At 26.7% G+C, this 15,383-nt stretch overlaps 1 protein-coding gene across 1 annotated transcript; it reads right to left on the bottom strand.

Annotated features, from left to right (window-relative positions):
- Positions 1-5,856: 5,856 nt before the first annotated feature.
- Positions 5,857-7,301, bottom strand: LOC148575657 (cytochrome b561 and DOMON domain-containing protein At5g47530-like). The gene is made up of 2 exons (XM_088500972.1): positions 6,690-7,301; positions 5,857-6,527 (listed from the first exon to the last, which is right to left on the bottom strand). The coding sequence occupies exons 1-2, from the start codon at positions 7,299-7,301 to the stop codon at positions 5,982-5,984; spliced, it is 1,158 nt and encodes a 385-aa protein (XP_088357098.1). The 3' UTR covers positions 5,857-5,981.
- Between the last annotated feature and the right edge of the window lie 8,082 nt (positions 7,302-15,383).

Below are 15,383 nucleotides of genomic sequence, written 5' to 3' on the forward strand. Positions count from 1 at the left end.
ATTTTATCCAGAGGGATAGGTATTGTATTTGAGTTTTATATTAAATTCACTTGTATAGCATTTATTATTATGAATAATTGTGTGATTTTAATTACTACAAATACTTTTTCTGGTATTTTCTTATAAACTGAAACGCGATATCGACCTAAAGGCTCAATAGTAAATTTATAATAAAGGAAATCAGGTCCGTAACGCCTTACTTTTGGTACGATCATGACGTGCTAAAAGTTAGGGTGTTACATATATTATTATTATTATTATTATTATTAAAATGATTAAAAATATTTTCGATTGATAATTAATAAGTAGTTTAATAATATATTAAATATGGATTTTATATAATTATAATGAAGATATTTTTCTAAATTAGTATAATTATGCATTATTCATTAAATGCATTCATTTTGGAGGGAAAATGAATTTATGAGGAATTCACACCTCACTCTCATTAGTCGAGAAAAAATCCAATTTTAATATATTAAGTAGATTATTATATAAATAGAAATACTTGCTAAGTATATATAAAAGAGGAGATATATAATTATATATAATATAATTGCTGTATATGTAACAGATATAAATTGTTATAATTATAGAGACTTACTATAATTATATTAAATTTAATTATGAATGTAAATAAATAAAAGTGATAATAATTAATTTATTTTTTTCTTTTTTATATTTAATATTTACCGTAAATATAAAAAATATTGAGAAGAAAAAGTAGATACTGACTTTATTTTATTTTATTTTACGTCATGGATTTCTTTACTAAAATTAATGGAGGAAAAAAAAATCTTTATGATTATATATCAATCTCAATTACAATAAATAAGATGAATCGGTTAAACAACTAACAAATTTAACGGGTAAATGTTATGGAAAAAATGAGATAACATACATGCGTATATTAATATAGGAAGAATATATACTCACAGTTTTAAAATCTTCAAGAATATTCGATTGTATTATCCTTCAAACCAAAAAATCCATCCTTTATTTTCATTAAATATTTATATTAATTCAATTAGATGAGTGTTTTAATAAAAGAAAAGATGATTATTATTATTGAATAATAACGATAATTATCGTTATTAATATTAAATTAATTGGTTATATATATATATCATTACTATTAAATTAGTTATTTATATATATATTTATTGTTGCTTCTACAATCGTGCAATAATATTTTCTTTCATTTGTTAACTAATTATTAAACTTGGTTATTTATATTAAATATATTTAATGATTACTAAATATTAATCATATAATTATCATTATTAATAACCAATTATTAATAACCAATTTGTATTTCTCTAAAATATAATTTTTTATCTTATTATTATTATTATTATTATTATATAGGTCACTATTAAGATAATAACTTGTTACTAATAAAATTTTAGGATAATGAATAAAAAATAGAATATATCAATATAATTAAAATAGTTAAAAATATTTCTGATTGATAATTAGGTTACTAATGCATTAGTTATTGATTTTATATAATTATAATAGAGATATTTTTTAAATTAGTATAATTATGAATTATTCATTAAATGCTAAGTATAATATTGTTATATAGTTATAATTAAGATAATTTTCTGAAATAAATTTAAAAGAGATTAGTATAATTATAATAAAGAGATTATCTTAAATTAGTATAATTATGTATCATTTATTAAATACTAATTATAATATAATTATATCAATTAAAGATAATTTTTAAAAATAAATTTAAAAGAGAGAAATAGTACAATCATTTTGGAGGAAAAATGGATTCACGAGAAAATGACACCTCACCATCATAAGTTGGGGGAAAACCCAGTTTTAGTAGATTAAGTAGATAGATAGATAGATTGGTATAAATTATAATAAATTATATAACATTTAAAAAGAAAATAAAATGAATAAAAAGAAAATAAAAATAAATAGAATAGATAGAAGACTACAATAAAATAAATTGAATGTGAGTTTTTTTTTATACATTTCATATCACATCCGTTTCAATAATAATAATAAATAAAAATACGTCAACTTGATATCTAAGAAAAAATGATGAGATAAAATCATAATACAGTTCTAAAGTAAAAGCTTAAATTAGAACATAATATCATTACACAACACATATTGAAAGTAATTTCACACTATAATATACCACAAACAGGTAAATAACTTAAATTTAAATACGAAACATTTTTTATTTATGCATACATGATAACACCATGGTCTATAAATACTTCATAGATAACATATCTTATATAGTTCTGAATGATGAGCACGAAAGTTAAAGAGTGTGGTAGTTTATGTCCACGATAGTTGCCTTCTTGCAACAACGCCTCATAGGAAGAAAAAGAATTGTTGTAAAAGCTATCAAATGAAAGAGTAATTGGTAAACGAATGATATTTTCTTCTAGCATACATGGTCTTTTATAGTGGTAAAATAAAAATGGAAGGAATTAAATTTTATATTTTTATATTAGGAATAGAATTTGATATTTATCCTAATAAAATTATTATTATTGTCAATATAAATGGGTTAATAACTTGCCACTAATAAAATCATTGATTAATGAATAAGAATTAGAAGGATATCAATATAATTAAAATGAATATAATTAAAATGTTTAAAAATACTTTTGATTGATAATTAGTTTAATAATGCATTAAATATTAATTTTATATAATTATAATAAAGATATTTTTTTAAATTAGTATACTTATGCATTATTCATTAAAATAATTAAAAATATTTTTGATTAATAATTGATAAGTAGTTTAATAATGTATTAAATATTGATTTTATATAATTATAATAAAGATATTTTTCAAAATTAGTATAATTATGTATTATTCATTAAATGAATTCATTTTGGAGGGAAAATGGGTTCACTAGAAAGTGACACCTCACTTTCATTAGTAGGGAAAAACCCAGTTTTAGTATATTAAGTAGATGGAATTCAAATTCACGAGGAATTAGTCCTTAATTTATTGGGTATCGTGGGAGGCCAAAAAAAATATCTATACCTAAAATATATTATATTCATGAGTTAGGTTTTTTTTTTATTTATTTTAGAATATAAATCTTTGTTGTAATAAAATTATTTTATATTTATTTTTTTAACTAATTAAAATTTTTCCCTCCTAAATTTATTGAAAAAAGTTAATATTCAACCTAGAAATATTTAAGTACAAATTAAATTATGTCTAAATATATCTATTAGTTTTGGATTTGCACGTAAATTGTACTTGAGTGCAGAGATTGTGTATTTACACGTAAATCGTGCTAGGGTTGTAGGCTTTAGGTGAAAAAACCTAATTCATGTTAAAGTAGGACTATTTACATACAGCTTAAAAAACACATTGCCCTGGATGATTTATGTGTATTTGTTCAATAAATTTCATGCATAAATCATCCTAGGATAACATGTTTTATGCATTATCTAACTCACATCATCCTATGACGATTTATATATTATATAATTTAGGGGATTCAAGTTTTAAAATTTTATTTAGGGGATTCACGTAAATTTGATCTTCTATTATTTTATTTAAATAAAAAAACCTTTGATATATTATATATATACCGAGACGGATAATGGCAGGTATTATCTAAACTTAAACTTAACCCCGCCGGTCCCGCTCAAGACTATGTCCCGCCAAAATTCGCCCCACACCAGGTCGGATAATTATTTGCCCCGATTGAATATGGACAGCGCCATGGTCCTGCGTACTCATTACAATTCCCGCGTACGCATGAATGTCATTTCCTTTAAAAAGCTGTTAAAATGCAGAAAACCAATTTTTCACACCAAACTTCCGACACCCATAACTTTTTCGTTAAAAATCATTTTCATTCCGTTCTTTGAATGTTATAAACTTCACAGACCCAAATTTTCATTCAAAACAAGTTTTATAAGATTTGAGAGTCCAAAAACTAAATTATGGCTCACCAAAATAGGTTAAAAATAAGTTTTTACTAAAGTCTAGAAAACTTTTAATTTTCCAAAATTCTTAGTTTAAAACCAGTCAAACCATACCAAAAATATTCCTTTATATTATTAAGCACTTCTCAACCAATTTTCAATCGGCCAATACTTAGAACATTCAATTTATTTAATACTTTTCATTCCTCTATATTATTAAGTACTTCTCAACCAATTTTCAATCATCCAATACTTAGAACATTCAATTTATTCAATACTTTTCATTCCAAAATCTACAAAATCAAACAATAGCTCTCACCAATCATTATTAAAATCAACAATTATAATCATTCCATAGCATCGTATCAAAATTCCATGATATTAATTCATTTTTCACTCAACCAACGTACAATTCAATTCTCAACAACAATGCACAATTTCATAACATTCAACTTATCTTACAGACAATTAGCCTAAATTTTTACGCACATTATATATTAATTACGAGAAACCAAAATTATACCTTGGTCGATTTCTCCCAAAACCAAAAATATCTCAAAAACCTTCTTTTTCACACAAGCTTCCAAAGATTCTAAAGCTCCAATTCAGCTAATCCAACTACAAATACTCCAAATCAAGTAGTCAAGACACATGCAACTTATAATCAACACAAGGTTCACTAACCCAATTAATAAAAGTGATATCTTCAATTCCATTTATACTTCTAACCACATTTCTCCTGATTTTTTTTCCTTCTTTTTTACCCTTTATTCTCATGTGAATAACAAGGCTAACCCAATTGGTAGAGTGGAGAGTATAAAAGTGCAGTCTAAGAAACAAAAAAAAAAAAAAGAAAAAGTATATATTTAAAAACAAATAAATAATATAATTAACTTAAGATTGTTGTAACAACCTAAAAACAACCCCCTAAAATGGAAAAGAATATAGGGTGTATTTGACAAACACGTTAGAGAGCATAAAAATGCGTTTAATTTTTTTAAACGCTGTTATTTGATGTTTGATAACCTTTTTTTGCATCCTAAAAGCTTAAGTTTGTTACTGGTGATTATTAGTTTTAATAATTTTTTTCATAATCTTTTTATTATTTTTAATATTTTTTTTATATTTAATTTTTTATTTTTATTAAATTTTTTATTTTAATTTTGTTATAATATGAATTATTAATTTTATTAAAAAGGACAAAATAAATAAAAAACTAATCATACATAATAATAGAGTCATAAATAATAAAATTTTATTGTTCAAAATAATACTAAATAAAAGAATACTGAGAATATTAAAATAATTATAAAATATTTTTAGTTTAATATTATAAAAATTTATCATTGTAATTCTTGTATACTGTTTATTATTCTAATTTTTTTATAATATGTATTATTGTTCTTATTAAAAATAAAAATTAAATAAAAAATTAATTATAAATAATAATAAAAATATAACTAGTAAAAAATTAGAATCTAAAACAATAATAAAAATAAAATTATCGAGAATACTTAAAAAGAGTACTAAAATATGTTATTTTTAATTTAATAAATAAATATTAATTTTTATTATAAAAAATACTAAAAAAGTTTTTATTTTTTTATATTATTTTTAATTTTATACATAAATATTAATTATTAATATTATAATAGTAAAAAATTATAACATACTAAAATAGAGTACAATAAAAATATTATATAAAAAATATTAAAAAAATATAAAAAAGAATTAAATATATTTAAAAAATAATATTATAATTTAATATTATATTTTTATAGTAATTAAATAATTATCTATCTAAGAGTGATTTTAGCTAATATTATCTAAATAATATTTATTTTATTAAAATCAACTTTAGTATAAAATTGCCAAACATAAATAATATTGACATAGACTCATTTCTACTTAAAATTAATCCTACAAAATTACTTTCCTTCAAACTCAAATAAACACACACATAGTCGTTGATACCTACAACTAAGAGTAAGATAAATTTAATATAAAAAATAAGAAAAGCTGAAAAAAAGAAAGAACTGAAATATTTGTTGACTATGGGATCCGTTGGTCAACCACATCAACTTGGTCCTTAGAGTGGGTGTTAGGCTTGTTTATGCATGGCAATATCCAAGTGATCACCTCCAAGACCAAAGCAATTAGAGCCAAACATATGATCACACCCAAATACACACTCTTCCATTCTCTTGCTTCCATTATGTCAATACCTTTGAAGACGTTCCATATGCCAAGTCCAATTGTTCCGTAACCGACTACATAGTGGAAGATGTTCCAGAAGATTCTGTGCCTGTGATCCTTCTTAGGCCTCAAGAACATAGCAACACAAACTTGTAGGGATGCTAGGCATACGAGAGTGATTCCAATGCATCCGTGAGAAGAGTGATGACGGTTATGTCGTGCCATGTATGAGCCAGTTGCAAAGCCAATTATGCCAATGATATAGGCCATGGATTGGCATGCTCGATGCACGTGAAACCACGTGGCACCCAAACGACCATCGAACGCCTTCAAGTAACGAGCTAATATTGCCCCCATTGGCATCAGTATTCCCCAGCTTATGCCATTCAATATCCCATGCACCTGTTGAAAGCAGAATTTGTTGTGAGAAAAATATATATAGATATGATAAGAGGCGGTTATTTTTAAAAAGAAATCTTTATGTGAAGATATCTTAATATATATTTGATTAAAAGGACAGAAGAAATTTTTTTACAACACAGAGAGTTTATGCATATTTCTGACCTTTCGGAGTTTGATTTTCGAATTTCCGGCGGTTTCTGAGACCTTCCCGGACACAAAATCTATAGTCCCAAAGGATTGAATGTTAGGTCCTGACAAAGAATGCATCCCAAGAGTTCCATCGTTAGAAACAGGGCCTTCTTGCCAGACATGATTCAGCAGAGTTGTATTCTCGGGGAGTTTGAAACTCGCAAAAAGGATCATATCGCCATTGGAATAAGATGCTGAGACGCTATAAACAGGAAAGCTAAGAGATCCTTCTTCCAAAAGAGTATCATAACTCGTGACAGAAGAGGTGTAGGCTTTGAGAGTAGCGTCAGAAGAATTTCTGAAAGCAAGGAATGCCTGGGATCCAACCATACCCTGTGAGGTTGGGTTGATGGCCCAAGCAACCCAGCTTGAATCCGTTGCGTTGGCCTTCTTGAATGCCACGTCGACTCTGCTTGATGATTGGTGGTAGTTCCAGTGCAGTGATGAATCAAGAACGCCCAGGTCCTTGCATGTTGCGTAGTTAACGTTATTCGGAAAATTCAACGACTTGCATGGTTCACAAGTCGCTGTGATCGACAACACAAGGAGCGAGAGTAACCACGCAAGTTTATGGATTGAGGCCATGGATGTGTGATTGGAAAGAAAAGAAAATATTGATTGAAGTTTAAGAAGAAAACTAAATATGGTGATTATTTGAACTCTCTGAGTGTTTTAGGATGGCACAATGAATAGTGAGTAATAAGTAGCTGATAATTTATATAGGATTCAAGTTGTAACGTAGCTTCAAAATTTTTATAGAATCATTTCGGATTTGAATCTTATCAAACGGTTTGAACTAATATGATTTTGTTTTCTTTTGCAGTTCAGTTTAATTTAAATCAAAATATATTTCTCTTATTGAAATATTCTTTTGATATTATCTTTAATTAATAATTTTTTTGTATGATACAAATAACGTTTTTAATATTTTATAATAATAATCAATATGGACTTAATATGGACTTTTTCGCCAGCGGACTCATTTCCTAGTTTTCAGTTTGAACCGACTAGTCTATCATGATTTAAAATTTTAATAGCATAACTTAATTAATTGAATATAATTGATCCAATTCATACTTTTAGTTGACAAAAATTCGACATAATTTAATTTTAATATGGAAAGGGGGCACAGGGGATTGATTCTTTGTGATTAATCTCAAACAATTATTTTAGATGTATATTAAAAATTAGTTATTAAATCAACTATATATAAGATTAGGTAAAAAAATATATTTTTTTATATAAATTAATAATTAAAAATTATTAACAGATTTAGTTAAAAATCAGTTATCAAGTTGATTCCAATCTGTTAAATTATTATTTAATTATTTTTAATTATCAATTTACATTAATACAATTGCATGTAAATTTTTGTTATATGATATGTATTAAAATATAAAATATACATAAAAAAATTTTAAATTTATATATAAATACATAATGACTAATTTGGTATCTGATTTTTATTGTGCGAAAATTCAAAACAGAAAATAAGAGAGCAGAAGAAAACAATAAAAATATTATTCGTACACTGAAAATCTAAAATTAACTCCTAAAATTAGTCGTTAATGTATTTGTATATAAATATATGTGTAGTTTAATTTATTTTTAATGTGTATTTGTATTCTAATATATATTTTATACTAATAATTAATTTTAGTAGTTAATTTTAGTATACACGTAATATAATCTAAAAAATAAATAAAAAAACAACTAAGAAGAAGAAAATCAGCAAAACACGTAAAAAAGCAGAAAATAATTGGTGATATTATAAGATCATATTTAGAATATTTTAGACATTTTACATATAATTTTTTATTTATATTTTTTTAATATTATTTTCTGATAATGTAGATAATTTATTTTCTATATTAATAATAAAATAGTGTTATAGAATGCCATGCGGTGTTTAGTTTAAAAAATTTGATTTACACGGTTTTTGGGTGGTAATGAAGTAGGAGCGGTTTTTTATTCTATTTAACTCTGTTGTTTTTATTCTTGGGTAGTAAAAAACTAAAAAAGTAAATTCTAATATGTTTCTATTAGAGCTATCAAATGGGCCAACCCAATCGTTTCAGTTTGACTTATTTAAATTTACAGGTTAAATAGACTGGTCTGTTTAAACCTATTCTATTCACAAATTATAATTTTTTTAGCTTGAATCATTTATGGTCAATTCGATGGGTTAAATGGATTGACACATAACTACCAAAAAAAAGATGGATTGACCCATTTACTTTCTTATATTAATTTTTAAAAATTATTTTGATAAAAAAAAAATTATTTTTAGACAAAAAACCTTAAATAAACAATATTTTTATTGTCCGGTCAAATTTTTGGATTAGGTTGAGAAAAATATTAGCACTTTTTTTAAATGTAAAAATAAAAATAAACAGGTTGTGAATTTTGTTTGCATAATAGCCCGTTTTACTCGTCATTTTTTGCAGGTTAATTGGGCTTAACTTGTTTATCTTGAAATTTAAATAGACTGAATTTTATAGGCAAATTCATTCATTTAAACTGATAAACAAACTAATCCAATGGATATTCGTTCCGAGTCTTAACCTTATTAAAATTTAACAAATAAAAATAAATTTTAAAATTTATATATAACTATCATCACATGCATAAAATAAAAAATTTAAAATACTACAATATTATTAATCATTTAATTAACTAATTATTTTATATATAATTATATATATTATATATTAAAATTATATATGTATTACCTAAACTTAATCCCACCGCCTTCGCCTAAGATCATGTCCCCGCCGAAACTCGCCTCATACCAGGTTAAATAATTATCAGTCCCGATCAAGTAAAAACAGGATGGGTACTCAGTTTAAAAATGTTGTCATCTCTATATGTTTCGACTTTTTTAGCATAAATTAATTTTAAAAGATTCATAAACTGGCAAATTGAGCTTAACTTATTTGATTTACATAAATTAAAATATGACATACTTATAACTAAAATAGAATTAAGACATCTGTATAATTTTGTTGGTGAATTATTTTGTTAAAGTAAATTATTCTAAATTAAAACTATTTAGGACAAACACGTAATATTAGAAAGATTATTTTATATACATGATTGATTATCCTTTATTTTACTACCCCTAGCTATGTTGCTATCAAGTTACTCTCCTTGAGATCCGCATGAATTTTATATTTTATTTTTATTTTTCTCACTAATTAATATTAATAATATCGTAGTATCAAGGTAATTGATATGTCTCAAATTCTCAATTGTGTTCAATAATGAAGCTTAAATTATTGTGTCCAACATTTTGTGGTTGTTGTTTTCTATCATTTGGTATGCGACAAAGAGGTACGCACTCCTATCATCTGAGAAGACTTCAATAATATTAGTATATAACATGAGAATGATGATGAGATGCTTTAAGCTCAATGATAGGTTTCAGTTTTGTTTTAAGAAAGAGAGGAAAGAAAAAAAGAGAAAAGTGATGTCCAAATTTCCTTCTTTAATTTACGGGTTATTCAAAAGTATTGTCATCCACTTATAAGATTATTTTAACTTTTGCTGCAATATTCCTCAATTGGGAATATATCACAGAATATACCTTTGCACTACTAGTAATAGCAGGAGAAAGCAAAAAAGAAAAAAAAACTAATATAATTATTTTGTTGGCTAAATTAATATTTTGGCACATAAACTGCTATTATAAATGTTTTCTACTCGTTCATTCTTAAATCATGTAAGTATTTGTATGGTCGTTTGCACTGTTTAATGATCCAATATTTAAGCTGAAATTTATGATTTCTAAGTACAATAAATTTGTTATTGCTAAATTATAGAACTTGGAGAGATAGGGTGTGTTTCTTCTAATACTCTGGATGTGTACAGGTGAGACACTATTATCATTGTACAATACTGTAATCTCTTAAAGAACTCTAATTGTTTAGACAATAAAAAATGGGTTAGTGCCTTAGTGGCCTTTTTCTTCATCTTAATTTTTCTAAATCAATGGTTTATTTGCCTTAAGCATTTTGCTGAACAAAAGTTGACAATGTGACTGAAGATAACATATATGGGACATGTGACTTGCTTTTATATTTTGATAAAAACAAATGGCTGTTTAATTGTGCTAATTGAATGTTGCCAACCCTAGTGAGACATGTAAAGATATAAAGAAAATGTGCTTGCTTTTGTTAATAAAAAAGACTCTCGTGTTATGCGTTTACAAGGTTGTACTTTTGAATAAAATACTAAAAGATTTTTTCTTCTAAAAAAAATATATACAGAATCAGAAGAAGTAGAAGATGGTAACACAAAAATTAAGCAAATGACAATAGAAATAGAAATTACATGTTATTATTAGGTTTGTTTACGTTGCTTTGATCCATGTGTGTTTGTAAGACATACCCCTATGCAGCCTTCTTATTTGTTTTTTTTTTTTGGATTCTCTAAAAATTTATTCTATTTTTTCAGTATTGATATCAGTTCTGACAGTATATGCAAGAGAATAAGTTAACAAATAAAATTTTTTATGATAAAGAGTAAGTTAGCTTTACAACATATCTTACAAATCAAAGGATTTATTATTGTTTTCGGAAGACGAATCCTCAACAACGTGCTTTCTTTTTCTGGATTGCGTCCTGGAAATCAATGAACTGTTAATCAGACAAATATAAAATTGACGATAAAATAATCCCAAAAGCAATGCATACTTTTTTGGTGGAGGCTGAACTTTTTTCTTTGATTTTTATTTTATAATTGGTTCCGATTCTTCACTTTTGATAATAAATGAGAAACACTCTGTTAATACATAAAATTTTGATATAAACAGGAAAAGAAAGCAATGCAATGACAATTTCAGAATTTTACTCATTATTGGATTTGCTTTCACTTTTCGAAGAAGAATCCTCCGCAATCTTCTTCCTCTTTTCGGATACCATTCTGGACAGCAAACAATCATTAGCAAAATATACCCTAAAAATGATAAAATAAACCCAAAAATATTACTTACTTTGTAGTTATTCTGGTGGGTTATTTTCTTGTTTCTGTTAGTCCCTCTGAGTCTTGTTCAGGCTCGGACAATAGCAAAGTCACTCTCTTATGAATCACTCTTCGATGAACTTTGCTTCTTCTTTTTTGTCTTTTTCTTTTTTTTTTCTTTCTTTTCTTCTTCTTTCATTTTCTTCAATTTCTTTTTGAGTTCCACCCTCTTGACGATATCCTGAAAGAAGTAAAACGTTAGTTTATACCATCTACATAAATTAAATACATCCAAATTTAAGAAAGTATTCTGGTCAGTTACCATATGACCGTCAATTTCAACTCTGATCCTCTGAACTAGTGCCTCCCTATCCCAATGCATCACCCGGGTGGTCTAGGGATTGCATCTACTTTCTTGTCTTTGTGTTTTGTTTCATGAAAATAGACAATCATAAAAACATAGAGGCAGCCATCAATGGATTTTTTCTTTTTCAAGTGGTAATTGCTTATGCCCTTGATGATGAAATTGAGGACATGGCCACCCCAGTTTCACGCTGTTATGTTGTCTAGTTAAAAAATTGGAGCCATGTGGGCAGGAGATATTTTGTTAATGGTAGTCGACAACAAGAACGCCATTTGAATATAGAGGATGAAAATCCTCTTGAACATCAGGCAATCTTGATCATTGTCAATGCCAATATTCATCATTTCGTCAGTCGGGTTCTTCAATATTTTTTCTTGGAACCTTCTAAAAAATTTTTTATTCTCCTCAGATAGCCCTTAATTTTCTTGAGAAATAGATTCCCTATAGAAACAGCACAAAAGATCACCAATTATACTCCAAATTTTTTGAAATACACCTAAATACCAGTCATATACAACTCAATTTATTTTTTGATCACATGAGATCAGAAGAATACATTACAAAGAATACAAGTATAGAGGTTTTCTATAATCAGTTACCTGATGCATTCAAGCTAAGGGTAGCTCCTATTTTTTGGGTTTAATTCTCAATGCACCGTGTCGGGTGTCCAATTTGCTTTTTGACAAATTAAAGGAATGTGCCAACTCCTTCAAGAGTTTATGTGGCACATTCATCGGAGGGATATGCATCAAACCCTCAAATCCTAATTCCCAGATGATGGCCTTCTTCACTTCACTCATGTTTTCGAACTTTTCATGCAAAAGTCTTATGGAGCATCTTAAATCTTTGGTTTACTGTAAACAAAGCAAACGAAGATCATTTAAATAAGCTATATTTAAAAATTATTGTTAATAGATAATAACCTTACCAGTTACATTTGAATTCGATTGATATACACCCAAATACCAGTCACACACACCCAAATACTAGTCAAATACACCCAAATAATACCAGCCACATACACCTTTATTATTTTTTGGATTACATGACAATATATGAGTTCAAAATGATATTCAAGTCAACCAAACATGCATCAATGATACTACAAGCTAAGCACCACTTACACTCGAATACGCGTGATATATACTCAAATAGCTGTCACATACATCTTTATGAGTTTAAAATGATATTTAAGTCAACCAAACATGTATAAAATAACACTAGAAGCACCAGTGACAATCGAATTCGATTGATATACACCCAAATTTCAGCCATATACATACACTCATATATGAGTTTACTTAAAATACAGTCAAAAATTTATATTTATACAAACTCACTTCCAAACATACAAACATTCACAAAAACAGATAAAAAAATACGTTAAACCATTCACGAAAGAGTACGTAAAATATTTTAAACAACAAGCAACAATCATCACCGACTTGAACAGTTTGACGAGTATAGTAATATCTACTTTAAACCAAGAACACATAATGAATCTACTTAATAACTGCAAAATATGGTGATATAGTGTTTCGCATTCGAAATCAGGAAGAGAAAAGTGAAAAACCTCCAAGATTAGTGAAACAGTACCTTGAATAATGTTTCTTCATTTTTTTGGTGTTTTTTTATGGAGATTGTGAAGTTTTCTTGTTGATTTTCTCTAGTGTTGGCGGCAATTTTCATAGTTTGTTGAGAGATTTCGAATGTGGTTTGAATCTCGACGGTTGTGGTTTTGATCGAGGAAGAAAAAGAAGAGTTTTTCATAATGGTAAGTGAGAGTGCGCTTTGGAAACAGTTGAGTGATACGCGTGTTATCACGCTCGAGTGGGTGAGAGTAGTTTTTTTTTTGCTTGGCCCAACTTGTAATACTTGTAAGCCAAAAATACTTGTATGTATAGCAGGTCTGTTTCAAAAATATGCAATATTATTATAATACCTAATAAGTATGCAAATTTAAAATTCAATACAAAACACAATCATTCAACGAACAACACAATTATCTCATAAACAACATAACCATCAAATATTCAATTCTACATAAAAGTTTTAGTTTAAATTAATAATATAAACACAAATATAATATTGTAATATAACGTTGTATTTATATATCACTAAAATAAAATTATTTTTTATATAAACAAAAAGTATGAAATTATTAATTGATAATCCTAGTTTAATAGTAAAAATATTTTGTACTAAGTGAGAGATTTTTGGTTTAATATCTTTTTTTATTAAAAATAGTATAGAGATTTAATTAAAAAATAATAAAAAAGAAAAGGGCAAATATTTTGGGAATAAGAAAAACTGATAAAAAACAACTAATTAACTATGTTTTCTTTGTTATTTTTAGGAAGGAATAAGAAAAAAATAATAATACATTATTGATTAGCGTTTTGTCCGCAGTTCCGCACTTACATCAAATTGCAATTTTATTGATTAATTTATAAATATTTTGGTTTTAATTAAAGTTATAGTAAGCAAAAATGGAAGAAATATTTATTTGAAAAAAAAAACAAAAAAGGAAAGGGCAAATGCAAGTTTGGTTTGGGGAGAGAAAAAAAATGCCATACATGTTAGTAGAGAAGTGTGGCGCTAATAAGATGGGCACCAATAGAGACACTAATAGATACTATCACCATATATATTACCTGATATAACATATATATTACATATATACTGTTGTTTGTTGTATTTATAATGAGTTAGCCTTAGTTAGTTCTCCCTAGTTTGGTTAGTGCAGGTTAGCGTAGTATATATATATATATATGTAGTTTGTTATTGTATGAGTTACTGAAAACATTTTTTGAGAGAAGTCATAATGAAAATTCTCTTCATTGGCTCTGAATCTGAATTTACTTGTCTCTTCCCTCACACACCTTCAACATGGTACGGTGAGCGTGGAAGCCATGGTTGAAGAGGGAACAACTTGATTTATGGTCTTTGTGACTAGAAAATTGATAATGAATCCATTCCCTTTTAATCTCCTGTTTCAATTTCTCCATTCAATAGTTCTTTCACTTCTCACTTCGACATCGTCTTTGACCTAATTTCTCGATTCACCATAATCGTTCGTATTCTCACATCAATAATTTTTTTTCCAATTTCTAATTTCTCGGACCTAATTTCTCTCCTCTCAATTCGATTTCTCAGATTTATCTCTTCCTCTTCTAAATTTCTTTTCTTCTCTTCTCTTGGACTCTCACGACAGTGTTTGATGAGAGTGTGTTTGTCTCCTCGTATGTTCATCAAAGAGTGAGGTAACAACTCCGATCAACGAGATCAAGAGAAGAAGGTCTGAATTCTCATCACTGAAATTCATTGAAGTTGTGCCGGAA

This window comes from Arachis ipaensis, chromosome B1 (assembly GCF_059453495.1).
Source record: "Arachis ipaensis isolate K30076 ecotype BB chromosome B1, ASM5945349v1, whole genome shotgun sequence".
Classification (NCBI taxonomy): Eukaryota; Viridiplantae; Streptophyta; class Magnoliopsida; order Fabales; family Fabaceae; genus Arachis; species Arachis ipaensis.